The 19,878-nt window shown below is 41.8% G+C and overlaps 1 protein-coding gene across 1 annotated transcript; it reads left to right on the forward strand.

The window, feature by feature from the left end:
- The first annotated feature begins 5,450 nt into the window (after positions 1–5,450).
- On the forward strand, positions 5,451–16,743 carry srp14 (signal recognition particle 14). Its single transcript, XM_060828331.1, has 5 exons — positions 5,451–5,528; positions 6,430–6,502; positions 10,727–10,839; positions 12,211–12,243; positions 15,742–16,743. The coding sequence occupies exons 1-5, from the start codon at positions 5,505–5,507 to the stop codon at positions 15,829–15,831; spliced, it is 333 nt and encodes a 110-aa protein (XP_060684314.1). The 5' UTR covers positions 5,451–5,504; the 3' UTR covers positions 15,832–16,743.
- Positions 16,744–19,878: the final 3,135 nt, after the last annotated feature.

Consider the following 19,878-nt stretch of genomic DNA (forward strand, 5'->3'; position numbering starts at 1 on the left):
AATCCATACTGACCCTCCAAAGAGCACCCCATCCAGACCCATTCTGGTAACCATACATTTCCAATGGTAACCCACCTAGCCTGCACATCTTTGGATTGTGGGAGGAAACCAGAGCAAACCCACGCAAATACAGGGAGAACATGCAAACTCCTCAAAGACCCAAGGCTGGAGTCAAGCTTAGGTCCCAGGCGCTGTAAGACAGCAGTTCTACCCACTGAGCCACAGTTCCGCCCAATGGAGAAGGGCTGTTCTCGATGTTTCTTTATTGAGTTTGTCTGGCAACAAAGAAAATGGCAGAAGTTCCTCAGGAAGGTTTAGAACTGCTTTGTCTCTGGTAGGATTACCTCAGCCACAGGAAGAGGGTGATTCAGGAGAATGATTGTGACGATTGTTTCCTGCAACGGGCAACAGGGAAGTACCCTGTTTCCAGAACATGATTCATCACCTTCCTTCAAGATAGCTACAATTGTTGCTTTAGTGAGATTGGGAGAGGGAGAGGGGAATTCAATTTCCCTCCTGAATTCACAGGTTCAGTGCATGAAGTCTCGATGTGAACAAAAGGCATTAGCTTTGGAAACCTCAACTGGAGTTTCATCAACGCTTTCATTTTATTTTTTGCAGTGGTTTTTCATTTGTTTGACTGCATGTTTACAACTGCAACCTAGCTACAAAGAGCAGCAGTAGACTATCAGCCCCTCTAGCCTGCTCTGCCATTGAATAAAGTCATGGCCGATTTGATTCAAACCTCAAATCTACATCCAAGCCTATCACTGATAACCTTTCACCCTCTTGCTTAATAATAATCTACCCGTGACTTAAAAAAATGTAAGGATCCTGCTTCCTCGCATTTTCAGAAGAAAGTTCCAATGATTCTCAACAATCTTTAAGAAAGAAAATCACCTCATTTCAGTCTTAAATGGGTGACCGCTAATATTTAATCAGTGACTCCTAGCTCCCTCATAACAGGAAACCTCCTTTCTACGTCCTCTGTCAAGACCTGCCATGTTTCAATCAATTCTTCTAAACTCCAGCAGATAAGTGTCTAGCCTGTCCAAAATCTCCTCCAACCCACGTATTTCATGTGTTGGTCTGGCAAATCTTCTCTGAGCTGCCTCCAATGCAGTTACATCTTCCTTAAATAAGGTGACTGATGTACTCAAGATATGGTCTCACCAATGCCCTGTATAATTGAAGCATAATCTCCTTACGTTTGTCAATAATTCCCCTTGTGATAGAGTGTTCTATTAGCTTCCTAGTTACTTGCAGTACCTGCATACTAACTTTTTGCAATTCATGCTGTAGGAAGCCTGGATCCCTCAGCATCCCAGAGCTCTGCCTTCTCTCACCATTTAAATAGAGTCATAGACATGCACAATACAGAACCAGATCCTTCAGTCCAACTCTTCCATTCCCCTCTTGATTTTCTAATCCTCTATAAGGTCATCCCTCAGCCTCTTGACACTCCAGAGAAAATAGCCCCAGCCTATTCAGACTCTCCCTTTAGCTCAAATCCTCCAACACTGGCAACATCCCTGTAAATCTTTTCTGAATCCTTTCAACATCCTCTTTGTAGAAGGGAAACCAGAATTGAATGCAATATTCCAAAAGTGGCCGAACCAATGTCCTGTACAGCTAAAACATGACCTCCCAACTCCTATACTCAATTCTCTGACCAATAAAGGAAAGCAACTCCTTCTTCACTATCCTATCTACCAGAGACTCCATTTTCAAATGACTATGTGCCTGCACTCCAAGGTTTGTTTGCTCAGCAACACTCCCCAATAAGTGTATAAGTCCTACTCTGGTAGGCCTTTCCCAAATGCAGCACCTCACATTTATCCAAATTAAACTCCATCTGCCACTCCTCAGCCCTTTGGCCCATCTGATCAAGATCCTGTTGTACCTTCTTCTTGGTGTCATCTGCAAACATACTAACTATACCTCTTATGTTCACATCGAAATCATTTGTATAAATGACGAAAGGCAGTGGATCCAAAACCTGTCGCACACAAAACAATTTTTTTAAAACTTGCCCACTGAATTAACTAATTAGAGCGCATGGGCTGAACCCAAAGTGGGAGCAGATCAAGTGTCGGCCTGACTCCAGAGCGGCAGCAGAGTGAGTCCTAGACAGAGACCAGTGCATGGAGACAGCAGTACCTTGTGTTCTGAAGTCAGTAGGCACAGACTCATGTTGGAAAAGGACTAGAACTTCTCAAACTTAAGTATATTATTGTCACTTTTTATTATAATTTTGGAGTTTTTAAACTCTATTCTCATGCTTATCCATATTATTTTTACTCTGTAATAACACTTAAAATATCTGTACCTGGGTACTCTGTACCTAAGATGGCACCGAGAGGCGACATTACAAACTTTTCACTGTGCTCATTGAGTGCACATGACAATAAAGGCTATTCTATCCTAACTAGAGAGTAACAATTAATACCTGTTTTTAGTTTTCCTGCCAAAGTAGACAATTTATTTTCAAATCATTCATAGGGTATGGACATTACTGGCTCAGCCAGCATTCAGTGCTTAGAGGTCAATTGAGAATCAACTACATTGGTCTGGAATCCCATGTAGGCCAGACCAAATAAGGACAGCAGATATCCTTCCTTAAAGGCAATTAGTCAACCAAATGGGTTTTTCCTGACAATTGTTTCCTGGCCATCATTAGGCTTTTAATTAAATTCAAATTTCACCATCTGCCATGGAGGGGATTTGAACCCAGGTTCCCAGAACATTACCAGTGTCTCTGGATGAATTATCTAGCAACAACGTCAGTTGACCATCGCCTTCCCTGAGGGAATTCCTAGTTCCTACATAACAGTCCATTTGGCAGATAGGTTTTCCATTCACTTAACCTAACTATATCTTCTTTTAATTTCTTTATGTCGTTTTCGCAACATACTTTCTTACGTATCTTTGTAAGGTCAGCAAATTTGGTAACTACACCCTCCATTCCTTCATGCAAGTCATTTCTATAAATTGTAAACAGCTGAGGTCCCAGCAATGATCTCTACGATACACCATGTGTTACATCTTGCTTACCCTCTGCTTTCTGTTAGCCAATTAATCTTCTATCCATGACATTCCCTACACTATGAGCTTTATTTTCCTCAACATTCTCTGATGTGGCACTTTGCTAAATGCCTTCTGAAAATCTATAAAGTACATCCACTGGCTTCCTTTTCTACACAGCACATGTTGCTTTCTCAAAGATCTTCAATAGATTGGCCAGACATGATTTCCTTTTAAGAACACCATGTGAGTTTGTCAAATGACCTTGACTTTATCTCAGTGCTCTGTTATAACTTCATTAACAGTAGCTTCTCATATTTTCCCTATTTTAAGCAAATTGGTTTGTAGTTTCTGGCTTCTGTTTCCCTTTTTAAATAAATGAGTTATGTTTGCTATCTTGCAATTTAATGGAATATTAATTGAAACAATAGATTTTTAGAAAATTAAAACTAATGCATTAACTATCTCATTTGCTACTTCTTTGAAGACTCTCATAAATTGTCCATGAGGGCTTGGGCATATGTCAACCCACAGCCTTAACAGTTACTCAGTACCACTTCACTGGTGATTGTGACTTTCTTGGCTTCATCTCTGCTCTTCCATTTTCTGATTTATTGCAACTTCTGTATCCTCTACAGTGAAGTATACCAAGATATTTGTTCAATTCATCTAACATCTCTTTATTTTCCATAATTAATTCTCCAAACTCATTTTCTATAGGACCAACAATCCCTTTGATAACCCTTATCCTTTTTAATATGTTTGTCATAACTTTTCTTTATATGTCTGGCTGGCTTCCTATCATATTCCATTTTTCTCTCCCTATTTATTCTTTGCTCAACATTTTCTGTTTTATATCTGTCCCATCTTCTGACCTGCCACTTATTTTGCACAATTATTTGTTTTCTCTTTTAAGTTTGATGCTATCTTTAACATTTCTAGGTAACTGTTAATAGTGAATCCAACCCTTGAATGTTTTCTTACTCTTTGGAATGAATCTATTCTGAAATATCATCTTAGGTATTTGCTACTACATCTCTAATGTCCTTTAACCTAATTTGTAAATTCACTTTTGCCAACCGTGTGTCAATGGCAAAGGAAGATAATGGTCTAGTGGTATTATTGTTAATCCAGAGACTCAGGCAATGCTCTGGGGACCTGAGTTCAAATCTTCCATGGTAGAATAAAATCTAATAATTCAATAAAATCTGGAATTAAGAGTCTAATGATGGTCATGACAAACCCATCTGATTCACAATATCCTTTGGAGAGGGTAACTGCCAATGCAGCCACATATGACTCCAGATGCACAACAATGTGGTCAACTCTTAACTGCCTTTGGGCAGTAAATGCTGGTCTAATCAGCAGTGTCTGCATCCCATGAATGAGTTTTTTAAAAATGTCCTTATAATTGCCCTTATTTAATATTAGTATTGAACCCACTTCTCACTCGTACAAATGAAAATTCAATTTTATTATGTGGAAACCGGACCTGAAACATTAATGCTGATTTCTCTGCACAGATGCTGCCAGACCTGCTGAGCTTTTCCAGCAACTTTTTTTTTAGTTTCAGTTATATTACGGTCACTGTTACTTAAGGGCACCCCTGCCATGAAACTATTAATTCATCGTCTCTCATTACACAACATCGATTCTCCTGCTCCTTGGATAATGCTTGACCTGCTGCGCTTTTCCAGCAACACATTTTCAGCTCTGATCTCCAGCACCTGCAGTCCTCACTTTCTCCTAGGATAGCCTGTCCCCTAGTTGGCTCCAGAACATGCCGTTCCATGAAACTATCACAAAAACATTCTAACTGTTTGAGTTTATACTTAAATGATGATTGCAGTGCCTTTCTGATAAGATGACATTACTCCTTCCTTTATCCTCCTATTATTGATGATTCATTGGCCAGTGAATTCTATCATAGGATATTGGAGTAAAGTCTGGAATATCACCATTTCATCAATGTAAAATGCAAGTGGCAATACATCATTCAAATTCAATTCAAAGTATAAATTCTAAGTTTAGCATCATCGTTATTAGTGAATTCACAGTTCTCTGCAGTGTTGTCTAACCCTGAACAGATTCTAAACATCTTAACTTTAACCTAACCTAACCCAAACCCCTTTACCAGCTTCACTCAACACTATAACCCCATACCCCTCTACCATTCCAACAAACCCTAAACCATCTTTAAGAATAAACACCCTGAACTCTGTCACCCTAAAGCTGCACTAAATACTCTAGAGTGAAACAAAGGGGTGCAGCTGCTGATATGAGTCTGACACACTGACGTCAGTCATGACAAAATTGCAGGGATTGAGGTGTGCGGGCGGGCCCTGAAAACCCACCTTTAAACATCAACCACGAAAAACACGGGCCGGCTCGGGCGCGCTGCGCTGCTCGGTCGATCGGACGGGGGACGCATTTCCGGTGACTGCGCAACTTCCGGCCAGGAGCGTGAGCGTGTGGGAGAGATGGTGCTGCTGGAGAGTGACTCTGTGAGAGGAGGGGGGAGGGGTAACCGCGGGGGAGGGGGAGTGACGGGGGTCAGGGGGGAAGGTGGGGGGAGGAGTGACGGGGGTCAGGGGGGAAGGTGGGGGGAGGAGTGACGGGGGTCAGGGGGGAAGGTGGGGGGAGGAGTGACGGGGGTCAGGGGGGAAGGTGGTGGGGGGGAGGAGTGACGGGGGTCAGGGGGGAAGGTGGGGGGGAGTGACGGGGGAAGGTGGGGGAGTGATGGGGGTCAGAGGGGAAGGTGGGGGGGAGTGATGGGGGAAGGTGGGGGAGTGACGGGGGTCAGATGGGGAGGTTGGAGGGGGTGATGGTGGGTCAGGGAGGGGTCGGTTGGGATGTTGACGGTGGGTCGGGGATGGAAAGGTCGGAGGGTGGATAACAGTGGATTGGTGAGATGTTAACTTGGCATGGGGAAGGTAGATTAACACTGTTCAAAGACTGATAGAGTCTGTGGTAACAGTGGAACCTGTGGAAATGGGGGCACAATGCCAGTGGGCATTGCACTGATAGGTAACATTGCCATATTGGGACGGTGAAATGGGGGTGTTGGCTGCAATACTGGGCCTGTACAAGGTGAGATAGGGCACTTGGGCAATTGTACAGACTGGCAGCACTTGGGTAGTGGGAGATGGGTAATGGTAGGGGATTTGATTGCATGGGAATGGGATAACACTGGGAGGTTGAGATGATGCCAAGGTGGGTGATGAAGGGATGTGATAAGGAACTAATGCTGGGACAGAGATGGTAGTTGGGGTGGGGGAGTAATGTCATGTCATTGTGAGTTGGGGAAGTAATTATTGGAGCAATACTGGTGCGGTGGGGGTAAGGTTACATTTTCTCTCTTCATTCTGATGTTGTGCTCTGACAGTGTACATTTTCTTTTTGTAGTTCCTGACTGAGTTGACTCGGCTTTTCCAGAAATGCCGAACCACTGGAAGTATATACCTTACCATGAAGAAATGTGAGTCTTGGCACGTGCCTGGTTTATTTTGTATTGTGGGTGTTTGAGACAATTCAGTATAATTTGAATATTAATTTTGTTCAGTTTGTTCAATTTGCAGATGGTGGGCTTTAACTGGGAATTCACCTGTGCCCCTGTAAATAACCACACCCCCAATCTGGTTCTGGGGTTTGGAGATGTTTTCTTATAGAGTCTAACTTTGTAAATAAATGCTAATGGGTGTATTTACAAATTGGTGCAAGTTATACCCTTTAATTAGCTCTATGGAATAGATCATTCAGCCCTTCAATCCTACTCCACCATTCACTTGAGCTCCTGGCTGATCAGTACGTGCACTGTTTCCCTTTTGATACATTTGTGTAATTAATTTCTGCAAATGTAATTAATATTTGCATCACACAAGTGCCATTCCTACATCATCCTGAACAAGAGACAACATAACCAAATTAATAAAACAAAGAACTGTGGATGCTGGAAATCTAAATCACAGAAAGAAATTACTAGAGAAACCCAGCAGGTCTGGCAGCATCTGTGGAGAGAAAGCAGTTAACGTTTTGAGTTCAGTGATCCCTCTTCAGAATTGATAGTAACTAGGAAAAACTGCTGTATATGCTGAAGAAAGATGTGTGGAGGGGTGCGGATTGACGGAAATGGAGCTGAGAGAGAGAACGACAGACACAGAGACCAAGGAATGAATGATAGTAAGCTAGGAAGCAAGAAAATCTAATACAGAGGAACCTTCGTCATCCAAAGGACACGGACGGGGGTTATTTTGTTCGATTTTAACTGAATGGCAGGTAACATAGTGTAGCCAAGCATCGGGACCTTGTGGTCTTGTTTGGATAATCCGAAATTCAGATAATTGAATGTCCGATAATCAAGGTTCCTCTGTAATGGAGACCGTAAGTAGGTGAAAATGCTACAGTGCTGAAAACAACTCATGTCATGACCAGACCTGGGGTATGGGGGTGAGTATAGGTCATACAAGGTTTTCAAGTTTTAAATTGTTGATTTGAGTCCTGAAGGCTGTCTGGTTCCCAAGTGGAAAATGAGATACTGTTCTTCCAGCTTACACTGAGCCTCACTGAAGCACTGCAGCAGGCCTGAGATAGACATGTTTCTCAGGGATCATGGTGATTCCTGGTAATGGCAAGCAACTGGAAGCTCGGTCATTTTCTGAGCATAGAAATTCAACCATCTCCCTTTCAATATTCAATACTGTTACTATCGCTACCCTTTGTGTAAAAATGCTTGCTGATTTTTCTTCTGAACCATCTAGCTCTTCCTTCTGGATTGTACTCCTTTGTTCTGGATTTCTGATTGGTGTTCAGTGACTGCACAGGGCAGCACATTACTCATGAAGTTGGAGCCGAGCCCTTACATCATTGTGAATGAGATCCTAAATTGGAGCAGAATTCAGCAGCTTGAGCCTATTCAACTATTCAGTTAGATTGAAAGCTCATCTGATTATTGTCCTAACTCCACCTTCCTCCCTGACATGTTGATCCCTCTGTCGAGGAAAAATCTGTCTGGCTCAATTTTGGAAAAACACAATGACCTTGCCTCCACTAGGATAGAGAATCCTAAACTGTAATGGCTGTCTAAGACATTCTTTCTCTCTGTCTGTCTGTGTCTCTCCCCTCCCTTACTCCTCAACCTTTCCTCATCGAACAGCTCCTACTTCCCAGGAATCAGCTGAGACAACCTTCTCAGAATTGCATCCAATTGGATTATACCCTTCCTTAAGGAGACCAAATTGTGAATGCACTCATACCAATGCCCTATGCTGTAATGGTAAATCCTCCCCATTTTAACACTTTGTTACTCTTAGAATAAAGACCAACATTCCGTTTCCATTAGTGAGTTTGTCAAAGGTTTGTAGCTCAGATTGAGGGGTCTGCATGTATGTTTGCTCGCTGAGCTGGAAGGTTTGTTTTCAGATGTTTCATCACCATACTAGGTAACATCGTCAGTGAGCCTCCGGTGAAGCTCCTGTGCTTCACTGATGACGTGACCTAATATGGTGACGAAACGTCTGAAAACAAACCTTCTAGCTCAGCCCTGCAAACTTACATCTGTTCCATTTCCAGTCCAATTACGCACTGTAATTTTATTGACCTGTTTGCAAGATTCCTCTGTACTGTAAGCTTCTACATAATGGATTTCTGCGTTTTCCTAATCGCTCATGTCTGGTTGACTGGCCTATAGTTTTGAGTTTGCTTTCCTTTCTTGCAATTTAGAATTCACTGGAACCTTTTCAGAAACAGGGAGCTAAGCGTCACTGCTAATTGAAAGTGACTGACTCCCATTCATCTCCCTTTCTGATCTACTGCAAATAACAATTGAATTAGTTGTTGCCTAATGTCTTACCTCATTTACCCTGTTATACCCTGTTGGTTCTCTGAAAGAGCTATCCAATGTTGTCCAACTTCCCCCTCATAATACTGAAATTATTTCCTTTTCATGTATATATCTAGCTCTGAGATCATGGGGAGGGTAGCAGAAAATGACAAAACGTGATGATGGTATAAAGTGAGAAGAGGTATAGTGACAGCAACAAAAAGATGTATCTGGACATTATTGATGATTTATTCTCTGGATGAGGACAGCATATACTGTATTCATGTGAATATATCCATACGACTGTGAGGGTGATTGCTTCAAGGAATTTAACCCAGCAACAATGAAGGAGCATACTAGATTTTCAGTTCTGGAAGTGACTTGGTAACAGTTTCTTAGGGAACCTACTGTGATATCGTCTTTGTCTTTCTGGGTGGCGGAGGTCAGTGGTATGAGAAGTCCTGCTTAAGATGCTGCATGATTAGTTATGGACAGGATACTGGAGTGGAAGAACAAGGGCAGAGAAGGCTTTTGTGGTTATTGTGTGTGCACGAGGTGGGAGATTCAAAGGTCCATCTCTCTCTGTTCAATCTACTTTGCTAAAAACAGATGTTTGTGAGAACTTCCTGTCAATATCCAGGCTGCCATGTTTTCTGCATTGTTTGTGGTACAGGAGTATTGGGGTAGAGCTTGGTTTTGTTTCTTCTTTCAAAACAAAACTGAAAGGTAACTTAAATCAAATCTTAAAGTTACGTAAGGCTTCCAAAGGGTAGATGTATATATTTCCACTTGGAGAGGCCACGGTGAGGAGCTGTGCATATTGGAGAGCCACTGATCAATCCAGTAGGAAATTCAGGAGAAACATGTTTACTTAGTAATGAAAATGTGAAACTTGCCCCCACTGAAGTAGTTGAGGTGAATCACAAATGTACTTAAAGGTAAGCTCAGTAAGGATTTGCAGGATATGATAAGATTAAAGGAAAAGGATCGGCAGGAGGCCAGTATGGTGCATAAATACAGACAAAGGACAACTTGGGCCTAAGGGGCTTATTTATTCTGGAAAATTCTAGATAATTTCCCCGATTCCTAGAGAGCTCGGTTTATCCATCCCTACTATTTGCTGTCCTTGAGACAATGGAAGCTGTGATCAAGATCAGAATCTGTAGCTGTGTCTGCTTCTCAATTAATCAGCCTCGTTGCTCTGCAGTACTCTGTCATGCTTTATTAAAGTGTAACTGATTTTGACTTGTTTTAGAAATTCTAATTTTTGTAATATACTGAGAGTAATTTGGTACTTGACATATGTAGAGCAGGCTTGAGAGAGAAAAACAATTTTAGATCTATGATTGCCAAAGCTGTCCACTTAAGCTTGGATTTGTTGCAGTCTAGTAACAGACTGGTTGGTATGATGAGAGAACATTACTATTATGTCTGAGGTCTGTCAGCATGATAGATGAACTAAGTACTCTCTTCCTATCCAGCATTTGATTGAGTAAAAATCAGAACCGTGCAAAGAGAAGATTTACCTTCATATATCTGCTCAAGACCAATACCTTGTTTATGTAGCAGCATTAATGCAGTAAAACTGGCCCAAAGCATGTCACAGGGGATGCATAAGTAATATTATATTGTCAACGACATGAGTGTCACATGAGATATCAGGGCAGATGACCAACTATTTGGTCAAATAGACACATTGTAAGGAGTCTATTCAAAGATGGGAGTTCGGGGTCAGCGCCTTAGAAACTGAAGTTAGAGCCACCAATGATGGAGTGATGAAATCAAGGGTGTGGAAGAGAATCAATTTCAGAGACAGGGAAAGGTATAAATTGGAATAGGTGAATTGAAGAGACTGGGCAGAGGTTAATGTACGCCTTTCTGTAGATGATGGTCGGACAAAGCCAGTCCCACGGAAAGGACACCCTGACACCTTTGAACCTGCTGACAATAAATGTCTACTGAGGGCAACTGATGGGAAGAAGAAGATCAGCACAGTGGTAAGTGAAAGGAGGAGAATAACCTGGACTTCAGCTAATTTCTAAATGAGAAAAGGAGGCCATTCAGTCCATCTAGTCTAGAGTGTGGCAAATCTATATCTTAGCTCCATGTACCTCCATTTGAATCATATCCCCTGATGAGTTTAACTCTTGCTGACAAGTGAAGTTTTTCATCTTGAAGTCATCAGTACAAATGCGAGAATGCCAAATTTCAAATAATCTGATCAGTTTATTCTGCGGGTGTTAATTGGTTTGATTGTCTTAGTTATTCCTTAGTTTGGGTGGCACAGTGGCTCGATGGTTAGCACTGCTGTCTCACAGCACCAGGGACCCAGGTTTGATTCTAGCCTCAGGTGACTGTGTGGAGTTTGCACATTCTCCCCTTGTCTGCGTGGGTTTCCTCTGGGTGCTTTGGTTTTCTCCCACAATCGAAAGATGAGTGGGTTAGGTGGATCGGCCATGCTAAATTGCCCATAGTGTTAGGTGCATTAGTCAGGGGTAATTACAGGTTGGGGGATGGGCTGGGTGGGTTACTTTTCAGAGGGTTGGTGTGGACATGTGGGGCCAAAGGGCCTGTTTCCATACTGTAGGTATTCTAATCTAATCGTCGTCTTGAAGAGTTCATTGGCAGGGACGTGTTCTGTGCAAACAAAAAGAATATGATCAATGTGTGTGCCTCTTTTTTGATTTACTTCGGAGCTTGGAGAGCAGACAGTTCCTGCTTTGGCCTGTCAAAATCAACTTGCCAGCTAATCAGAATCCTTTCTCCTATAGTGTATGTTGTTGCGATCATCTGAATTTTGGAATTCTACATATTAGAAGGAGTAGGTTATTTAGCTCCTTGAGCCTGCTTTACTGTTTGATAAGTCCAAGGCTGGTCTGATTTATCTTCATATATCTGACCTGTACTACTGCAGTCTACCCCTGCCATTCCCTTCTACTTTGGAAATCAAAGATCTGGCAAACTCTACCTTCAATAACCCCGTTTCCACTGCTCTCTGAGAAAGAGAATTCCACAGACTAATGACCGTCTGGCAGAAATTCTCCTCTTCTGTTGTTTTAAATGGGAGAATTCTTACACAGTTTCCTTTACAAAAGGGACTAAAGGTCTGTCTTTTCAGCAATGTTTAAGTTCTGTACTCCCAAGTGACAGTTAATGTCCATGTTTTTTAAATTTAAAATACAGATTAGTTCCCAGTATCCATGAACTTTTAGGGAAGAGAGTTTGAGTCTATTCTCTCGGGCTTGCTTTGAATAATGTCGGGAGAATGTTTGTGTGCGTGGATGGACTAGACTTAACCAGCGTTTAGGTGGTGTTAAGGTACACCCTCTACATTCAGTATTTAACTCATTACTGTTTACTTCTTTCAGATAAGCTCAAAGGAAGTGAACAGGTTTCAGATGGTAAGTGTATAAACTTACACTGTGCAATGTATGCCATTACAATGAAACTTTTATTGGTGTGAACCCCGAGTACAGCAAAATTTACAGACTAATGTAACTAATGCACTAGCTCTAACAAAGGATGGGAGCCACTGCTGTGGAGGGTTCTCTGTCTCCCCTCGAGCTCTCCTCCTTTAAAGATTTGAAAACTTTGTTGCCCCAGCAACAACAGTCTTTTAAAGAGCACTTCTGATTTCTCCTGCCTTGAGTGTGAGAAGTGCTGCCTGTTTTACTTCTGAGTGGCCTCACTTTCACCTTGAGGCTGTGGTTCCCTTATTCTGGATCCCCTCGCTCACCAGTTTGTTAAAATATCAGATCCTGAGGGCACTTGATGTGGTAGATATAGAAAGGATATTCCCCCATGTTGGAGAGTCTAGAACTCGAAGACGGGCTTTAAAAATAAGAGGACCTCCAATTTAAAACAGAGCTGAGGAGAAATTTATTCTGAGGGTCATGGGTCTGTGGAACTCCTCCTCCTCAGAGCAGTAGAGGTAGGATGACGGAATATTTTCAAGGCGAAAGTAGTTTGCATTCCTGGTTAGTCAAGAATCTAATTGTAGGTAGAGAGTGGAATTGAGTCCACATTCAAATCTGCTCAAGGGTCTGAATAATCTGTTCCCACACCTAGTTTGTACCTACCTTTTTCTGCTGAGCGGCTTAATCGTTTTAGTCACATAAGCCATCTAAACCCAAGGAAGTAAGGTTATGCAGCCTGTGCTCATGCTATAATTCTAGTAAATCTGAGCTGCAGCACCTCAAAGGTCAATACATCCTGCTTCATATGTGGTGTATCTCACTATCAACTCAACTGGCAACACTGGGGCTTGTCAGACCATTTGCAGACAAACACAGCAAGATCTTCATTTCTTTTCACCTTTGCTGGCTGATGCCCAGGGTCAGGCTCACTCCAGGCAGGGGTGCGTGAATAGGCTGTCTGCCTGCTCCTGATCAGGCAGTAATCATGGGCGCCTGATCAGGGGCGAGATTGTATGCCGGCTATTTATTTTCCCTTCACATTTTTCATGTTGGTTTACTTGGGAAGGTGAACAATGTGCAGTACAATTGCACACCACTAGATGTCAGTGTGCCTTCTCAGAGATGGGCACAACTGCGGAAGTGAATAGAAAAATAAGAAAGGCCAAAGAAACCACAAACCTTTACCTGTTTGTTTTATACTCATTTAGAATAATATAGTAGCAACCTTCCATCCAAATATGAGATGAAATGTTGTCAATTTACATCAGCATTAAACAAACTTGAATTTCGTAGCATATTTAGAAAGTTTCAAAGTCAGGGATAAAAACAGAAATGTTAAAACAGGTGACCAAAGGTCTGCTGGCAGGTAGGTAATATGGATCATCTTCAGAGAAGGAGAACAATGGAGAAGCGAGGAAGTTTAGGGAGGAGATTTAGAACATTACAGTGTAGTACAGGCCCTTCCCTCGATGTGGTACCGACCTGTGAAGCCCATCTAACCTACACCATTCCATTCTCATCCATATATTTATCCAATGACCATTAAAATGCCCTCAAAGTTGGCGAGTCTACTACTATTGCAGGCAGTGTGCAGCTAGCCCCTACTACTTTGAATAAAGAAACTTGGGATTTCAGAACGAGCTGTGTTCAGTTTTGGATACTTGTGAGCTGGAGGAGTTGATGACAAGGTAGGGTTGATGCTTGACCAAGTGTCTGAAGTGTTCAGAGAATACAGGGATGATGGGTTAACAGGCTGTGATTCCAGGTTGGATACAGGCAGCAGGAATAAAGACGGAGGCTTGTCAGGAATGCACTAGAAAGGTCAAGTTTGAAGCAAAGAGAAACATCAGTGGCCATATTATTCCCCATCATGCTTTACTGTAAAAGAAAGACCTAGCTCCTGTTGAGGTCAAACTTTAAACTTAGAGTCTATGGGTATCTATTAATTACGATCTCTGATTGATCTCATTCACGATGTAGAAGTTTTAAATGTAGCCAGTGAGATCAGATAAACTGCTGGAACAGCCACCTCATGGAGCACTGTTGACCCATTATTGAAAATGATAAATAGTTAAGCAGCAACACCTTCATGTACACCCTTGCTGGGGGATGCTCTCGCAGGGTTAACTTGCTGCCTATTTCCCATTGCTGATGCAATGAGGAACTGGAGCTAACACAATTTGTGTTGATTGTAGTGCCTAGACTCTGCGAGTGGCACTTTTGCAGGCACTGGAAAGTTGAGAGTTCAAGTAGATTGAATGTAAGAGTGGGAGGTCATGTTGCATTGGGAGGACATTGGTTAGACCACTTTTGGAATACTGCATTCAGTTGTGGTCTCCCTGCTATGGGAAGAATGTTGTTAAACTTGAAATGGTTCAGAAGAGATTTACAAAGGTGTTGTCAGGATTAGAGGGTTTGAGCTACAGGGAGAGGTTAAATAGGCTGGAGATATTTTTCCTGCAGCATTAGAGGCTGAGGGGTTACCTTCTGGAGGTTTATAAAATTATGAAGGCCGTGGATAGAGTGAATAGACAAGGACCTCTCCCTGGGATGGGGCAGTTCAAAACTAGAGGGCATAGCTTTAAGGTGAGAGGGGAAAGTTTTAAAAGAGACCCTAGGGGCAACTTTTTCATGCAGAGAGTGGTGCGTATATGCAATGAGCTACCAGAGGCTGGTACAATTACATTTCAAGGCATCTGGAGGGGTAATTGAATAGGAAAGGTTTGGAGGGATATGGGCCAATTCTAGCAAATTGGATTGGATTAATTTAGGATATCTGGTCAATATGGACGAGTTGGACCGAAAGGTCTGTTTCTGTGCTGTGCATCTTTGACTCTATAACAGAAGCTACACTGACCCTCCTGCTGAAGTATTATAGAGGAATTGTTAATGTAACATCTCATGATCAAATGTTAAACTGAGACCCCTCCATTCAAATATCAGCCAGGACATAAAGAAGCATTATGTTTTGACCAACATCACTGAGGCACCTGATTTGGTCATTGTTGCATTTGGTTTTGGGAGCTTTCTCTGCAGCATTTCCTAGTCAAAAGGTGTGGCACTGAAAAGCACAGCAGGTCAGGCAGCATCTGAGGAGTACGAGCATAAGCTCTTCATCGGGAAGAGCTTACCTCCAGAGACCACAGCCAATGAGATACTACTGATGTTTAAAAGAATTTGGAACATGGTAAATGTTGGTAGGTAAATGGCAATCTTCAGTTCTATTCTATTATCAATTTGGTGTAGCTTTTGGAAACAACCCTTAAAAGAATTCCAGATATAAAGCTTACTTGGGAATCAGAGTTGTCACTGGGTTTTGGGGAAACCATTGGTCAAGCCAGATTCATTCTGACTGCTTAGTTTTCTACATCCGTAATGATTTTGTTCAGGTAGAAGGGTTAGATACTGTCTTTTACCTTCTGTCGATATTGCCCAGCATAACTCGCATTAAAGGCTTCTGTTTGAATTCTCTTGGGCTTTTAGGCATACTCAAACCTGCTACGGGCACACATGGACGGCTTGAAAAAGAAAGACAAGAGAAGCAAAAGTAAGAAGACCAAGGCCACCCAGTGACTCAACTGTTGTCATGGCAATGGTGGGCTAGCTTCCTGCTTCTGTTGAAGGAGACAGCTTTGGCTATTCCCACACCTAAGGCCCGGTTGGCTGCAATCAACTTCAGTTTCTTTGTTTTAGTTTTTGAATCGACATCAATCGCATGGAGATGTGGAGGAACTGGGAATGGCGGTGAGAGGAGAGGAAAAGAAACTCATTTCTGCAGAGACTTCAGTGGAAATGCATCTTGCCCACAGAAGTGTCTGATAGCTGTATCTGTGGTAGCAAGTCATCTTCTTCAGGTTTTGGCTGATTTATTGCAAAGTGTTGCAGGACATGACCCAAAAACAACCGTTACTAGGATTTTTCAGGTTTTCCATCAGTGCGTCCTGAAAGTTTAGGATATATTTCTCCCATCTCTTAGTGTTTTATTTTTAAATATCTATCAGTGATATGGACTGGATTTCATTGGATAATTTGACTCTTATTACAATTGATAATTTTGTGCCCATTCAGCTTGTCCCTGGCCACAAACCTGGAACTCTTTGCAATCTTGGTCATTCCAGCAGCTGCTGAGGAGATCTCTGCCTATTCCGTAATGAAACCAAAGCCCTTTGTGAAATGAATCACTGGGGGGAGTGTCACTGCCTTTAATGAGCTACCAGAGGCTGCTACAATTACATTTCAAGGCATCTGTGAAGACAGGATCATCCTCTTCCTTTCCCAGTTCGTCACAAAGAAAACTGATGTTCTACATAGTGTTTACTGAAATCAGAGAAAGATGCATCTTTTGGCCAAACATATGAAAGCAGCAGCAAGGCCTATCTTTTACTGATCACTGACCAGCTGGAGCTGATTTTTGTTTCCAACGTGGATTATTTGTTGATTGTTGCAGAGCTGTGTGTAAAACTACAATAAATTGCAAAACAAAAAGGCTCTCTGAATCATTTTTATTACCGTGAGATTATTTTTGGACGGTGTGTTCAAGTTGTGGCTCAGTGAATAGCAATCTTGACCCCCCCACTTAGAAATTTGAGGTTTTATGATTCACTATGCAGAGATTTATGCTCACTGGTGCTTCAGTATGATACTGAGGATTGCACTGAGAGAGAAATGCTGTCTTTCCTTTGACATGTTAAACAACGGTCTTGCACCTGCTGAAGTGGACACTGCACCATTCAAGATATTTTCTAATCGTCTTGTTTAGAGATATTCTAAAACCTCTTGAGGAGATTGGACTTGAACCTGGCCCTCCTGGTCCAGGGGCAGGGACACTATCACCATGCCACAAGAGGCCCCCTACAGCACTGTTCAAAGAAGGGGGGGGGGGGAGGGTAATGTTTACTCTTTCAGGAAGAAGATATTTCCTGCTCCTTATAACTGAGATTGTGCTAAGTGGAAGTTGTTGTAATAGAGGAAATAAGATAGTCAGTGTTCCTACTTTGTGTATAAAATAAGTTAAACCCGAAGACTGTGAAGAAATGCAAGTGTTTTCTTACCTGATAAGTGATCAGGAGATGGAGCAGAAAATTGGATGGGTCCAAAAATAGCCCACTGCATCTGTACTTTTAACATCTGGATGTGTTTTAAATTTGCCAGCTTCCTTTAAAATATACTTTTTTCACAAAATGAGGGTGTTGCAAAACCACATTTCATATCGAAAGTGAAATTTGAAGGAATTTATTTATTTTTAAAATTTCATTCTTGCTGTCATCTTTTTAAGTTACCTTAAAAAGCAGTTTTCAAAGTGGCCAAACATTCACATCATCTCGCTTTGAAAATTACCAAGGAACTAGAGTGAGGGTTCCCAGTTTGCTGTGACCATATTTAGTAACTATCTCCAGAGTCTCCAATTAGAAACTAGATAGTTACTAAGTTATTCTTTGCTCAAGGGAGTTTTTCAGAATCTCACTATCAGTATGTAACTTCTGCCTTTGTATCTCTCCAGTCAATCTCAAAACATGAACCAGGCAGTATCTTCAACGTTAATCAAAAAGCTGCTGGCCTCCGAGGGAAAAGGTAGATATTATCAGCCAATGCTTTACATCAACACGCTCACTGAACACAACCTGCAACTATCCATTACACCAACCTACAGAACCATATTTAGACTCTCCGATGAATTGATTTTCCTGCCCTTGTAACCTAGTTTGATGTATGTGAGAGGTGGAGTTTTTAATCACGTGGTAACAATATTTGCTTTACTTTTAAAAAGCTTAGAGGAAAGCCATTCGCTAAATTGACAAAGTTCCTTTTATTGCAGTAAACTGCAAGGCAAAGAAAGAGGGGAACCATATCTCCTATTCTCACCAGGCTGTAACAAAAGTACTTCTGGTGTTTTAGTTTATTGAGGACTGCATGCTCGAGTAGTCACACTCAGGACATTACAAATTGATAAAATCTGGGATAGTGAAGGTAAATTGAGTAGATTAACTTGTATACAAAGATGATGATGTACATTTAAGTGTGCTGATGTGCTGCTATTTAAGCCAACTTCAAATCCACTCTCTGCACTGAAGGACATAACAGTGGTCTAGGATGGCAACAGATCTCAAAAGCATTGCAGTTATTGCACTTTCCCTTGATATGTGAATTATCAGACATGAAGTGGGTATTTGAGGACAATCCTAAAAGAGGGATTAATGTTTAGATTTGGTATTCCAGACCAGATGAAAGCAGAGCGATTGAAATCCATCAGCAGGAGCTCAGTGGAATTATTTACCCCTCAAGTCTAAGGGTTGTGTGTTTGAGCACCAGTCCAGAGACTGGTGCATCAAAATCCAGGCTTTCACTCCGGTGCAGATCCAAAGAGCTGCTACATTGGCAGAGTGCCTTCTTGTACAATAAACAGGGACCAAGAGAATTTTCCCCTCTGTCCTGCCTTGTGTGTGTGTGTATCCAATAAAAATGTCAATAAAAATATAAAAGATCTGACCAATTGTGTTTAGTGAATTTTGGTGTGTGCAAATTAGCTGCTTCAGTTCCTACTTTACCATAGTTACTGATCTTCAAAAGGTCTCTCATAGGCTATAAAGAGTTTTGGGTTGTCACGTTATCATGGAGCATGCTGCTGTGATCCAAATTTATCATATTCATGGTTAACCAGGTATCAGTGCACCTCCCTGACAAAGTACAGTAATTGTGTCATACTTGTGGACAATACCACGTATTCAACAAAAAGGTAGCTACAAAAACAAAATTATTTACTTACTTACAAACATCACAATTACCTATTTTTTTCCCAGGTGAATAAAAGTTCCCACAGCCCAAAGTTAATTGTTTATAAATAATCCCATAAATCAGTTTTTTTTTAAAAACTGTTGATCACTGCATGAAGACATTTCTCGAAAATATCTCATGGAATAGGTAATGTTGTCCTCACAGGTGCACTGAAGTGGGGAATGGTGAATCAACAATTTTGCATTTACAGCCGGTCTTTAAATTTAGCAAAATGCCCCACATGACAAAGATTTACATATGTGATTTGACGCTAGCCAATAAAATGAATCAGCTGACAAACATGGCTTTTGAGGAGTTTCTTGGAGGGAGTGTAGAGCTACAGAGGGTTTAAGGAGGGAAGTTGAGTTGTGAGGAACTAGCCAGCTGAAGGTGTCAATTGACAATAGCAAAATTTAAAAAAAAATCAACAAGATGAGAATTGGAGGAATGTTTAGATTTTGACTGTAGGACAGACTGTTAGATTAGATTACATTACAGTGTGGAAACAGGCCCTTCGGCCCAACAAGTCCACACCGACCCACCGAAGCGTAACCCACCCATACCCCTACATTTACCCCTTACCTAACACTATGGGCAATTTAGCATGACCAATTCACCTGACCCACACATCTTTGGACTGTGGGAGGAAACCGGAGCACCCGGAGGAAACCCACGCAGACACGGGGAGAACGTGCAAACTCCACACAGTCAGTCGCCTGAGTCAGGAATTGATCCCAGGTCTCAGGCGCTGTGAGGCAGCAGTGCTAACCACTGTGCCACCGTGCCGCCCACGGTTACAATAATGGGTGTGAGGCAACAAAAGAATTTGAAAATTAAGGTGTTGCTGTA

Source organism: Hemiscyllium ocellatum, chromosome 8 (assembly GCF_020745735.1).
Source record: "Hemiscyllium ocellatum isolate sHemOce1 chromosome 8, sHemOce1.pat.X.cur, whole genome shotgun sequence".
Lineage (NCBI taxonomy): Eukaryota > Metazoa > Chordata > Chondrichthyes > Orectolobiformes > Hemiscylliidae > Hemiscyllium > Hemiscyllium ocellatum.

Excerpts from the sequence above, each read along its gene's own strand:
- srp14 (XM_060828331.1), top strand. The coding sequence starts at position 5,505 with ATGGTGCTGCTGGAGAGTGACTCT. Across the intron at positions 5,529-6,429 it reads TGCTGCTGGAGAGTGACTCT|TTCCTGACTGAGTTGACTCG; the intron begins GTGAGAGGAGGG and ends TTCTTTTTGTAG. Across the intron at positions 6,503-10,726 it reads ATACCTTACCATGAAGAAAT|ATGATGGTCGGACAAAGCCA; the intron begins GTGAGTCTTGGC and ends GCCTTTCTGTAG.